This window comes from Prionailurus viverrinus, chromosome A1 (assembly GCF_022837055.1).
Source record: "Prionailurus viverrinus isolate Anna chromosome A1, UM_Priviv_1.0, whole genome shotgun sequence".
NCBI lineage: Eukaryota > Metazoa > Chordata > Mammalia > Carnivora > Felidae > Prionailurus > Prionailurus viverrinus.
Genome location: NC_062561.1, coordinates 219,244,364 through 219,257,201, shown reverse-complemented (window position 1 = coordinate 219,257,201; position 12,838 = coordinate 219,244,364). Strand labels below are relative to the sequence as shown.

General features: G+C 32.3%; 1 protein-coding gene across 3 annotated transcripts in view; it reads right to left on the bottom strand.

Annotated features, from left to right (window-relative positions):
• The window catches only part of CDH9 (cadherin 9), an 88,506-nt gene that overhangs the window by 21,098 nt on the left and 54,570 nt on the right, over window positions 1-12,838 (bottom strand). For 2 of the 3 annotated variants that reach the window (XM_047862011.1, XM_047862020.1), the window contains exons 2-6: window positions 12,516-12,810; window positions 5,848-5,967; window positions 5,090-5,257; window positions 2,847-3,034; window positions 1,649-1,902 (exon numbers count right to left, since the gene is read on the bottom strand). In XM_047862011.1, the coding sequence (XP_047717967.1) occupies window positions 1,649-1,902; window positions 2,847-3,034; window positions 5,090-5,257; window positions 5,848-5,967; window positions 12,516-12,810 (1,025 nt within the window). The remainder of the gene's footprint in view (window positions 1-1,648; window positions 1,903-2,846; window positions 3,035-5,089; window positions 5,258-5,847; window positions 5,968-12,515; window positions 12,811-12,838) is intronic. The other variant, XM_047862024.1, reaches the window with a different exon arrangement.

Below are 12,838 nucleotides of genomic sequence, written 5' to 3'. Positions count from 1 at the left end.
GTAAGAATATACAAGAGTTTCTCAAATCATACAGATTAAAGTTGTGCAGCTTATTGTTGGTCAATAATACCTTAATACAAGTGTTCAAAAAGAAGAATGAAAAGGTTGTAATTTTCTGGGGTGTCTGGGTGGCTCAGTTGGTTAAATGTCCGACCGGCTCAGGTCATGTTCTCATGGCTTGTGGGTTCGAGCCCCGTGTCGGGCTCTTTGCTGACAGCTCAGAGCCTGGAGCCTGTTTCGGATTCTGCGTCTCCCTCTCTCTCTGCCCCTCCCCTGTTTGGAATCTCTCTCTCTCTCATAAATAAACATTAAAATAATTTTCTTAAAAAGGCTGAAATTTTCTAAGCTAACATGTCTGTAGCTGGAGCTGATGAAACTCCCTACTGTGGGAAATGGGGAAAATGAAGAGAAACTAGACCAAATTCTGAGGGGCAAAATACATGTTTGCCTTTTGCATAATTTTGTCCCTGAGGGATCTACCTTGTATAACTGAAGTCAGTCAAATTAGTCTACAAATGCAGCACATTATATTAATTATCTCTAATTAGTAAACAGGTCATTAGGAAAGCAGAGTATGACTGCTAAAGAATTGGCTATGTATTCAGATCAACTGAAGTTTGAATCCTTGGTCTGCTAACTATTACACTGTGTCCTTAACTCTTTGCATCTCTATTCTTCTATAAAATTTGGGTGATAAGAGTTGTACCTGCCCAATAAAGTTGTAATGAGGCTGAGCTGAGCTAATAAATATATATCTCTTCAGACTCTCTAGTTTATACCAGGTGCTCAATAAATAGTAACCATTATTTTACAGAAGAAGGGATAGGCAACATGTTTGACAGTCTCATGTCATGAATTTAATGCCACAATCAGACACTCATCTTCAACCACCCATTGTATTCATTCATTAATTTCACAACTATATTTACATTCCCCTTAAGAACCATATAAAACAATCACTTAAGATTCTGGCATATTTGAAATCTTTGAAATGGTCCATGCTATATTCAAACTTTGGGAAAGTATTTACGCTATACTACACAATGTGATACTAATTTTAATATGTTTTATATTTGCGAGTATCATTACTTTCTTTACTAATTCTCTGTTATTAGAAAAGGTTGACATATTGTTTTTTTCCAAAAATTTTGATGCCTAGTGACTATTTTTAAAAGATGTTTCCACATTTTCAAATTATCTCTTAATAGCATTCCTAGAAAAAATTTTTCTTCTAATTTATTTGTCTAGGTCATTTATTATTTCAACTATGACTTCTCCAAGAGAGGCAATGAGATAAGAATCACTACAGCGGAGGATTAAAATCACAGACTCTTAGAGCCAGATGGCCTGATTCTCAAACCCAGCTTTGCCACTGACTAATTGTTTGGCAAGTTATTTAAATGCTGTGTCTTAATATTATCATCTGCAGTCAGGTATAATAATAGGATCTACCTTGCAAAATGATGAGTCAAATACAAGAATATATTGAGATCACTTAGAAGTTAGTTCAACTAAGAATCGTGCTATGGAAGGATTTAGTCTTATCACTGTACTTGATCATACATAGTACCATGTTATTTTTTTCAAACAGCTTGTAAATGGACGATGATTATTTTTCTGCAAACTTAAATTATCACAAAATACTTACTTTATTAAATTGTTCATAGCATCTGGATCATATGCTGTAACCTGTCCAATGATGCTGCCCTCCTTTACATCTTCATCTACTTCTATCAAGTAATAAAGTTTACTAAACACAGGAGGCTCATCTATATCTTCTACAGATATTTTGACCACAGCTGTGTCTTTGAAAGGTCCCAGGTGTAGAAATCGTGGATCAGGGTGAGTGTTACTTGCATCCACTCTTAAAGTGTACAGCATTTTGCTTTCAAAATCTAAATTCTGGAGTTAAATAAGAAAAAATTAGTATAATATAGCAGATATGACAAGGGAAGACAATATTAAATTTGAATATCCAGCTCTGTTACTGGTGCCAGGAATTGTGATTAAAAAACTTCCTCAGTTATTGCTGCATAGGTATATCAAATAAACTAGTAATTTTTTGTTTTGTCTTACACTTATTCATAGGGGGTAACTGAATATAATGGTATGCACATTAAGACTGAATCCCACTTATTAATGCAATTCACATTTTGATGGTCACAGGCAAATGTATTATCTAATGGATATACAGATTATTTACTATTATTATTAAAGTTATACAAAGTTAAAATCAGAGTAAATATAAAATAGAGATTTAGCAAACTGCTCATATAAGTTGCCCCCTTAGTTCCAACATTTCTAAAACTGATATTTTAAAAAGAAAAAGCATATTTCATTCATCTGAACACTATGGAAAGCAAGATGTGAATGGAAACAGAAAAATCAGGAAAATAGAACATGATCAATATTTAGCTGGATTACTCTAGATAAAGTTTCATAATGTTCTCCCACACTGCGTTAAAAATCAAGAAATCCAAAGTAAAACACACATCTTCAAGTTTCATCGGCTTGAAGAGACAAATTGGAATATTTTGAAAAGTGTGTGAAATAAAGTTATGACTGCATGCCTATTTTTTCAGCCAGGGAGGGTATAAAACAAGGACTTTCGAGGCTATCTGGTCCTACCTTGAGTGTCTGCTATAAGCACAAGCAATTAAGGCTTTGTATCACTTTTTAAGTGTCAGTGGTGAAGATGCGTAACTTGAGATGAAGCCACAACTATACCCCCTTCTATGAAGACTGTAAAGATGGGAAAAATAAATCCTAGGCTTTTCTTCCCTTAACTGAAAAGCAAAAATAAACTATAAGCACTCAATGAAAAAATGAAGACAGTGTAAAGAAACCTGTTTGACAGTTATAATCCCTTCCTGTGTGTCCTTGTCAGTGATGACATCAAACATGTCTGTTCCATCTCCTTCAGCAATGCTGTATTCCATTTCAGCATTCTCCCCCACATCAGGGTCATCGGCTTTTATCCTTCCAACATGGGTTCCAAGAGGTACGGACTCGGGAGAATTAAATTGATACGTACCTGAAAATTCAATCAGAGCTGTTTTGGCATTTCATCTTCAGATAACAAAAACCTTTCTTTTCCTCTGCCTTTTTTACTTCAATAAATTAATTTTAAACTGGGAGAGTTTTTCATCATATTGAATTGTAAGCTGTCAAAAATTATAGATTTATTAAATTGGAAAAATAATTTATAAAGGCAGAGCACTCTCACTTTGTAAATGAGAAATATAAGTTCCAGGAAGATTAAGTGGATGCTCCAAGGTTATTGAGATAACAGATGGTAGGCACGATATTAGAATCCAGAACTTTTACTTAAGAGGGCAAGAAAACCAATTATTTACCGCTTATCTGGAGCTTTCAATATTGTCATTATACATTTTCACAACTTTCAAATTATTTCAAAAACATGCACTTATTCTTATATTCTAGGTCAGAGATAGAAAAATAAACCCATACACAGGAATTTCCTTCCTTCCTTCCTTCCTTCCTTCCTTCCTTCCTTCCTTCCTTCCTTTTTGCTTGTTAATGCCTTTAAGGGATATGAATGTTTCTGTTTCCTTCAGTTCCAGCCAATTATATTGCATTGTGGTGTCCTTGAAAGGATTTTAGTTTGTGACAATTTGTTCAAGAATCAATAGGAAAAAGTTAAAAAAAAAGTTAATGAAAGTTAGAAATGTTTTTAAACATGTAAAATGTGCTGCATTCTGTATAAGGTCAAAGGCCCTCTATATTAATTTATTTAATTCTAATATCCGTCCTCATAATACCAAGGTAGGGATGGGGCTCAAGGAAACAATCCTATAAAATTGAGAAAAACAGCATGCAAAACTAAGTCTCTCTGATTCAAAGTCTTCTCTTTCTAATTTGTTTGGTGATTAAGGAGGACTTCTAAATCCAGCTGCCTGGATTTGAATTCTCATCACTGGGCAAGTTAAATTCTCTAACCCTTGATTTCTTCATCTATAAAATTGGGTGATAATGACAGCAATCATCTCATAGTTTTTTTTAATGAGAATTACATGAAATTATGTCTTTTATATGTTTAGCCCGGGGATAGTTCTTAAACATTTTTTGTTATTACTACTATTATTGTTCTAAACCTTTTTGCTAAGATTATAATGGATCATGGAATTATAGAGTGCCAAGCCATTTGAAAATTCATCAAGTCATACTGTTTCAGTTTATATTTAAGGAAACTGAATGCAAAGTTTAGATTTATGTTAATTAGGCTTATTGTTCATATTCTTAGCAAACTTTTTAAAACATTTATCAGATACATATGTCAACCATCCAAAGCTGAATCATCAAATAGTTTAATTTTGATTAGCTTGGAAAAATGCTCTAATGTATTAGATTCAATATCATAAATTTAAATTTGAGACCCCCTCAACTGAACATTTCAAAATAGGCCCTTCATATTTGTATTCACTGCAAAATGGAAAGGATTGGAATCTGTTTGTGTGGGAATTCATGGCATGCAAAGCATTCAGGATTTAACATACGTGCCTAAAATGGTGATGACTAAAAGGGTATTGACTGATTTGACCTTTACAAGTAGATAACAGATACTAGCAAACATGTCTCAGATGCCATCAGAAAGAAGGCATACCACAACTCAAAGGGCCATTAAGAAAAACAAGTGTTGCCATTTGAACCCATTTTGTGTTGATTGTAATACTAGTATCTGATATCTGAGACTTTAAAATATCAAGTCTGTGTTTTAGAATCAATTAAATAAGGGAGTATAATTCTTATATACAGATAGGATAACTGTGTATAAGATAATCTCAGATAACTGAGGTCTGACGAGTGACAGACATGGGATTTGAAACCAGGCTGTCAGAACTAAGAGTCCATGCTCTACACCGTGAAACAGATAAGAGAAAGATTGAGATGATCACAGCCAATATTGGGAAGTCAATTTATGGGAAATTATCATATTTTGTCGGAGGGATAGGTTGTGGATTTGTCTTTGTTCACAACTGAATAGTGAAAACACTGGTACAAATATAAGCCTCTATTCGTAGTGTGTTGGAGAAGGCTTCCTACACGAGAGAAATAAAACCTTCCTTACTCTGGGGAAATCGTGGAGGATTGTTGTTGACATCTGTCAGAGTGATGTTTACGGTGGTGGTTCCAGAAAGGCCTCCCATCTGGCCGCCCATGTCTTTGGCTTGTATAACCACTTGGTACTGTTCTCTATTTTCTCTGCTCATGTCTGGTAGTGCAGTTTTTATTATGCCTTTTAGAAAAAGTAGACAAATATTTTACAATTTAATCACTGAGTTCTAAGATTAACCTATGCAAGATCTATTTTATAGAAGTTCATCATAACAAACAACCAAAAAGCTGGTGTACCTAACTGTATGAAATCCATAACCAATTTAATGTAATGGACAGAACAGACAGAATTCTTCCACTGGCTATTGTACAGGGAATGAGCTTGGCTAAATCAATTTAATTATATTTTTTGATTTAAAAAAATTAACCTCATTAAAAAAATCTTCAGATGAATAAGCTTACTTAATTTGATGATTTTCACATTCTTTCTGTTTTGAGTATTTCCTAGGACACAAAAAGTGCTAAATTTCAAATTTTGTATTTGGTGTCATAAATTTAAACTCTGTAGATAATAGTCTAAAAGGATAACAGTTCAAATAATCTATTTAAATAATATGAAATTTGCTTTTATTTCCATGGAATAACTATGGGGAATAAGTGGAAGCATGATACTGAATCAATAGCTCTTAAAATACAGAAAAATCTATAATTGTGCATCCGGATGTATTACATAATGAGATGAGAAAGAAACCAAGTATGAAAGGCTATTACCTGATTCTGGGTCCACGGAAAAATATGGCTGTCCTTGCAGTATGCTGTAGACCACTTTTGCACTGTTTCCATAGTTGGCATCATCTGCATCTGTTGCGGTCACTTGTATGACAGACGTACCTACACGAATCCCACCCACCCAAACAAAGATACTTAAATACTTCTAACTTTGAAATGGTCTTTCCAAAAAATTATTGCTCGTGGGTCATGTGGTGTGTTAGATGATGGCACATGTTCAAAGAAATGTGTTGAAATGATGCTGCCTCAAAACAACAACAACAAAAAAAAACAAAACACTTCTCTTTTTCATTTTTTTAAAAATGTAAATACCCCGTAATTTTATTGTTTGAGCTATCTGAGAAAAAAATCAGCAACCTATTTTATCACAAAAATGAATATAATGAGACAAATGCACTGCACTTTTAGTTGACCAAAAATATTGTGAGGAACAATTTTTCACTGAATACAATGTGCATGCAATTTTCAATTAATGCATTTCTTGCTTACTGGAAATGTATATTCAAAGATAAAACCAGTATTGGTAACATCCAGGTTGCTTTTTACCCTGATAAATTAAATGTATATTATACATAGAATAAAAAATAGAGGGACCCTGTTTTCATGGGGAAAAATGGCATAAAATTGACCTGTAATTTTGTGTGTGTGTAAGATATAAATGATTATTAAGCATCTGGGCCTCCCTTTAAAATATAGTTAACAGAGTCATATATGATTACATCTATTGATATGCTACATATTATTTGCTGCACATAAGTAAATCAGTAGATATTTCCCCCAAATTAAGAAAGTATAGATTTTGTCACATGCAATATTATAATTTAACACTACTCTGTTTAATTTTATTTTCTGAAACTTAAACCACTGTCTTTTAACTTTATCACAATTTTTTATATTTAAAAGATAAAAAGGTTTTAAAGGGGCTAAACATAATGCAGTATATTAATGGACTTTTCTGATATCTCACTAATCGCTATAAAGATTCAAAGCATGGTTGTAAAACTACTATTGATTAAAGCCTACCATGTATCCCTTGGGCAAAATGAGTTTGTATGACATTTTCTAGTATACTACATAGAATTTTCCAAAGTTTGACTCTGATTCTACCCAGATTGTGAAATTCTTTAGGACAGGGCAAATTCCACATTGGCCATATCACTTACTTTAAAACCCCCATACGTAACACATTCAGAACTGGTCTAATTTAGTTGTAATGAATGTTTCTCAAAATTTGCATGTATATGCTTAAAAATTATTAATTGTATGTTAAGATTATACTAACAGCTCATTTCCCATCAATGTATCTGAATACTAACACAGGAATCTAGCAGCATTCGTTTTTATGGTTTTTTTTTTTCAAAATTAATTAGCATAGAACTTGAGTTCTTTCTCTTGAGGCCTCTGTTTCCTCAGCTGCAACAGAATTGATATGTTCTGCAAGAAGACACAGTACAACTCACTCGTCCATCCCAGGGGTACTCCTTTGTCATTTAAAGAACACTCACTCATGTCCTAGCCAGACCAAGGCAAAAATAATAGTTATATTATAATATAGTATGTATAATACAATAGAATACAATAATGTTTATAAGTTCAACTAAAGTATTTTTCTGACTTATATTGCATTTTTAAATATAATTTTATGTGAACATATATTAGTGAGAATAACAATTATTTTCATACTTGAGGATTATTTGAAACATGAATTATTAAGTGTAATCAGTATTCTAAATGTAAGTAGTGAATTCATCAATTTCATGACTGGTATTTTCCTAACCAGTTTCATTTTTCTTTTACTGTGGGTATAATTTCATAGCGAAAACAGGTAAAAACACTTCTCTATACCTTTTGACACTTTTAATAATGTATTTTGCTGTTAAATTTGTTTTCTATTGTTTGCTTTTTATTGTAGGTATGTGATCTTTGAACATATCCAAAAATACTTGATCTAAAAAAGAAACAAATAATTCAATCTAAATAATAAAAATCAATTTTGTAATGTAACTAAAATGTTAAAAACACTCATATAAACTACGATCTGTTCTTGTAGAATCATGGTAATGATTAGGAATGCTGATAAACACTGATAAACACTGACAGCTTAATACTATGGTATTTATAATAGCAGAATGAAAAAAGAGAAGTACCTAATGTGTTGGACATTAGGGAATTGAGAGTTGTACTTTTTTTTTCATAAATGCAATGACTTATTATCAGTTAGTACTATTTAGCAATAAAATTAGAAGGTGGTTTTTACGTTTTTTGCACCAATTTCGTAAATATATGTTTATAAAAATGAATTAAAAGATTTTGATTTTTATCTCCCTCTGAATTTTCTGAAATACTTATAATTTTCATTTGCTCTCAAATCTAAATATTTTACTTTTATATTAAACAAAGATTAAAAAATTATAGTGAAGCTTAAATGACAAATGTATCATATGACATATTTGTCGTATCATGATAAATTTATTTGCAGGCTTTGTCCTGTATGATGTAATCTCTCCAAAGGCAGGGGCCTGTCTGGTCTTATTCAGATTTTAACTGAAGCCCAGCATGGTTTCCAGCAGAAAGTCATAATGAGAATGTACGTTTATAGACCGTAAGGTAGACGAGGCAGAATACCCAGCCCTTAATTTGTATCATTACTTTATTCTTATGATTAGCATAAGCTATAGGCCTTGAGACATATAGAAGTGGCTCATGGTCACCTGGTAGGTGACAGAGATGGGATGCATCCTAGGCAATCTGAGGAAAGAAACACCACTCTAAATTTTTACTAAGTGGCTTGTCTGGCATTATGGCTGTGATTAGACACGTTATTGAATCCACAGGTAGTGAATGCTAAGAAAGGGCTTGGGTTAAGTCATAAAGGGTTCATTGATGAGTTATATGTGCCAACTGTGAAAACTGCAAAAAGATTTCTTGTTGAAGTGATGGCGTTGGAGAGGAACTGGGTAAGTTTTTGAGAGACCAGTATGGTGAACTACCCAGTCAATGAGAAAAAAGTTGGGCTCTGCTATAAATATTAAAATCAATGCATCCCATTTTCCTTCATTATATATCCTTAAATATTGTCCAGATTATGTGTTCTGATCAGAAGATGCTAATGCATTTAAGATTTCAACAATTAATTAGAGTCTTGTAATTTCAACTAAAAAGTGATTCTGAGCAACACAATGGAATGTGGTATATGGTTTTGACAGAAGGAAGTAGGGGCAGAGAGATAGAGCAAGGAGAGGAGTTGGTGTGAGAGAAACAGGAGAGACAATTCGGACAAAAATAAATAGGAAGAAAGGGACAGTATCGAGGAGACCATTAGGGGGTATATTGGGGAGAAGGGTAGGATAATAACAAAGAAATTTCATTTTATTTTAGAAGACTTTATTTACCCCCAAAGTTAATGGTAGTAGTTTTTTAGCTCTGGTTTAAGTGAAAATCACTATTATAAGAAAGATAATATTAGAATTAAATGACTGTGCATTACTTGATTTATAGAAGCACTTTTTGTTGTCCGATTATGCATGTGCTTTAACTATTAGTTTAAGATCATCCTTTAGTTTTTCTCTGCAATTGATTATTTATATCAGTAAAAGCATAGAAATAACATCTACAAAATTATAGTGAGTTAATATTTATTTTCCCTTAAAACAGGATTACTTATGACAAAAGAACCGTATAATTTAAAAATATAAAATTTATGGACTTTATTTAGACATGTTTTATATATTAACAGGTCTAAAATCTTAATGCAAAATGCACTCACTCTCTTTCCTCTTATTTGGATTTAATTTTAATGAGGGGGCATTTGAATTGAGAGATAAAAATTTAAAAAATGTTGCTTTTGAGGAATTACTAAGAATCTAATAAAATTGGAAGTGTTCCAAACTATATTTTGCATAATAAGCATAACTATTTTACAGTGGGGACAAATAGTAAGGCATTAAAATTATCCAGCTTTCCCTGCATTTATTAAACATTGTTTTTCTGTTTACAATAGTATAGTAATAAACTATGTTTTGGGGCAAGCCAGTTTAATTCTTTTGGGCTCATTTTTACTTATTTATTAAAATAAGTGCTTAAATCAAATGTAGTGTCTTCCATGTGTGTGTATAATATGTACATTTATATTTAAAACTAGATATACATACGAAGTCTATCGTTGGGCCAAACAGGAAGCAATTAATACAGTGATGTCAATCTTAGTACTAATAATAACTATCCTCCATAAATAGGATCAAGATATATCTGTAACTTTTAAATCCTCTTTTATTAATATGAAAAGCTGCAACCAGAGCCATATATCTCCAAGTTGTTGTTGTTGTTGTTGTTGTTTTTCTGTTTTGTTGGAATTCTAGGCACAGAGGCAATAAAATTGACAATTACCCAAATTCTCACTTAAAAAAATAATGTTTATTTATTTTTGAGAGAGAAAGAGAGACAGAGCAGGGGAGGGGTAGAGAGTGAGGGAGACACAGAATCTGAAGCAGGCTCCAGGTTGTGATCTGTCAGCACAGAGCCCGACGTGGGGCTTGAACTCACAGACTGCGAGATCATGACCTGAGCCAAAGATAGCTGCTTAACCAACTGAGCCACCCAGGTACCCCACCAAATACGCATTTTTAAGGCTGCAACAATAAGAAATTGTGCTGCCCATAATTTAAAGTTTATATAAATATAGATTGCCTTACAGGAAGGGCTTTTTGCACAAAATAATCTATAAGCCTTCTTCCATGTATAAACTTATATATTCTGTATTTTATGGTATGGAATGAGCAAAGATTTTTTTAAATAAAATATACAAGTGCTTACTCTAGTCCTGATATTATTACGTATTTGATAAATATTAATGTAACCTAGATGAGATAGAATATGTTTGAATTAGATAAATGATCGGAATATACAGAATAAGAGATAATATTCCATTAAATTGCACAAAATATATGGGAGAAATGCAGGTATCTGAGTTTAAATATAAATAGTCTCTGATAAATAAGTATTCTGGTTTTTAAAATGAGTTAATTGAGTTAATTCTTTGAAAACTTTAAAAGTTAATCAACTATAAATCAGTTACTATCAAAATGTGTCTTATTCAAATATCTGTCATCCAAATTATACTTTTTATTCCTGTATGTATATCAAATCTATTTCCAGAAGGACAAGTGACAGTTTTTGTACTATTTGTCAAAATACCTGGTAAAATAACATATATGCAGGATAAACAATAATGTGTTATAAAGGTTAAAGGGTGTTACCAGAAAACCAAACTACTTTAGAATACTCATCAACAGGCAGTTGAAATGGAAAGTATGATTTTAGATGTATCTTCATCTCAAATATAAGCCCATAAAGACATCATCATATGTATCTACATTATCCCACTGGTCGACCTATATGGATCAGTCCAGTACTTCCACGGATCTATACCAAGCTAACATATTTTAAAATATTAAAGAAAACACAGCAACTCATATTTCATCCTAGGCTGTATGATTTCCTAGGACTCCTGTCTAATTTGATAACTCTCTTTCATATTATTGAAATGAATACCTAAAAGATAAGAGAACTGCCTCTTTTCTCAGATGGATGAGATTTCATTTGAGGTGAAAAGAAATAACTTCTTTGCAAACCCCTGGTTCTTCTGTCTAGATGACACACATAGTTAAGAAACATCTTATATCATTTCACTCAGCAAAGGTGGTTATAATTTTGTTTTCCTCATAAAAAAACTATTTTAGACTGAAACATGTACTAATTGTAATAATGTCAAAGTTAATCACTGAACAATGATTTTGAAATAACATCCAACTACATAGTATCAAATTTTGAAAATAAGTTGTGCATATTTTGGATACTATAGCAAGTTTACATCACTTCTTTTTAAATATGTAATGACTTAATAGCTCTTATTTTATTAAGACATCTAAACATACACATACAGATAAATTACATAATAACAAATGTTTCTTAAAATTGTAGGCAGCCCTAAAAAATGAAACAATTATTTTCAGTTTGCATGATAAACTATTATTTGGTAGTAGAACACAACTAAAATAATATTAAAAGGCTTGGAATATTGTTATTAGGCTACCAGGTTATTTGATCTTAATTCAGCTGCTTAATCATTCAGAATCCTGGCTCCTAATTAACAGAATGGGGATTTAAAGTTCTATTTCCCATGCTTTCCACATGAAGTTGTTTCAATGATCAAATGAGATGATCAAAAGAAATTTGTCAAATGCAAGTATTAGTTGTTATGCAAAATAATGCAAGCAAAACTGTCCAAAACTGCTGACACTATTTGATATCCCCTTTTTATTTCAAGCAGAAATACATTCATCTTGACTGCTATTTGAATAGCAGTTGAGTAGAGGTGAAGGTGTTGGTAGAAATGCAATGGAATAACTGCTCTCATTAATCATATTGTTAGATCATATTTTTAGATCATTTTAGGTATAAGGAACACCATAGCAGGAATCATTGAAATATATACAATTGAAAATAATTAGAAGTGAGAAGTTAAAACTAAATAGTAGTTTTCAGTTATAGTTCTCATCTTGAAAGAACCATATATAGTAACTGTATGTCCATAATTATTACCTTAGCAAACAAATAAAAATGTTAGTTTACATGGATTAACATATACCTACCGACTCCAGACATTTCAGGAACACTGGCAGTGTATAAGTCTTTTGTGAATTTTGGTTCATTGTCATTGATATCATGGATTTTAATAATAAATTCAGATTCCGGCTCCACCTGCCGCCCAGTCTTTCTGTCTATAGCCTTGGCACGAAGAATGTATAGGGATTTTTCTTCTCTGTCTAATTTCTTTGCAGCATGAATATCTCCTGTATTTTCATCTATAACGAACAGACTGCCAGCCCCATCTCCTGTTAATATGTATTTTAAATTTCCATCTCCTTTATCTTGGTCAGTGTGAAGCTTCAGAGAGGCAGAAAAGAAAAGTTCT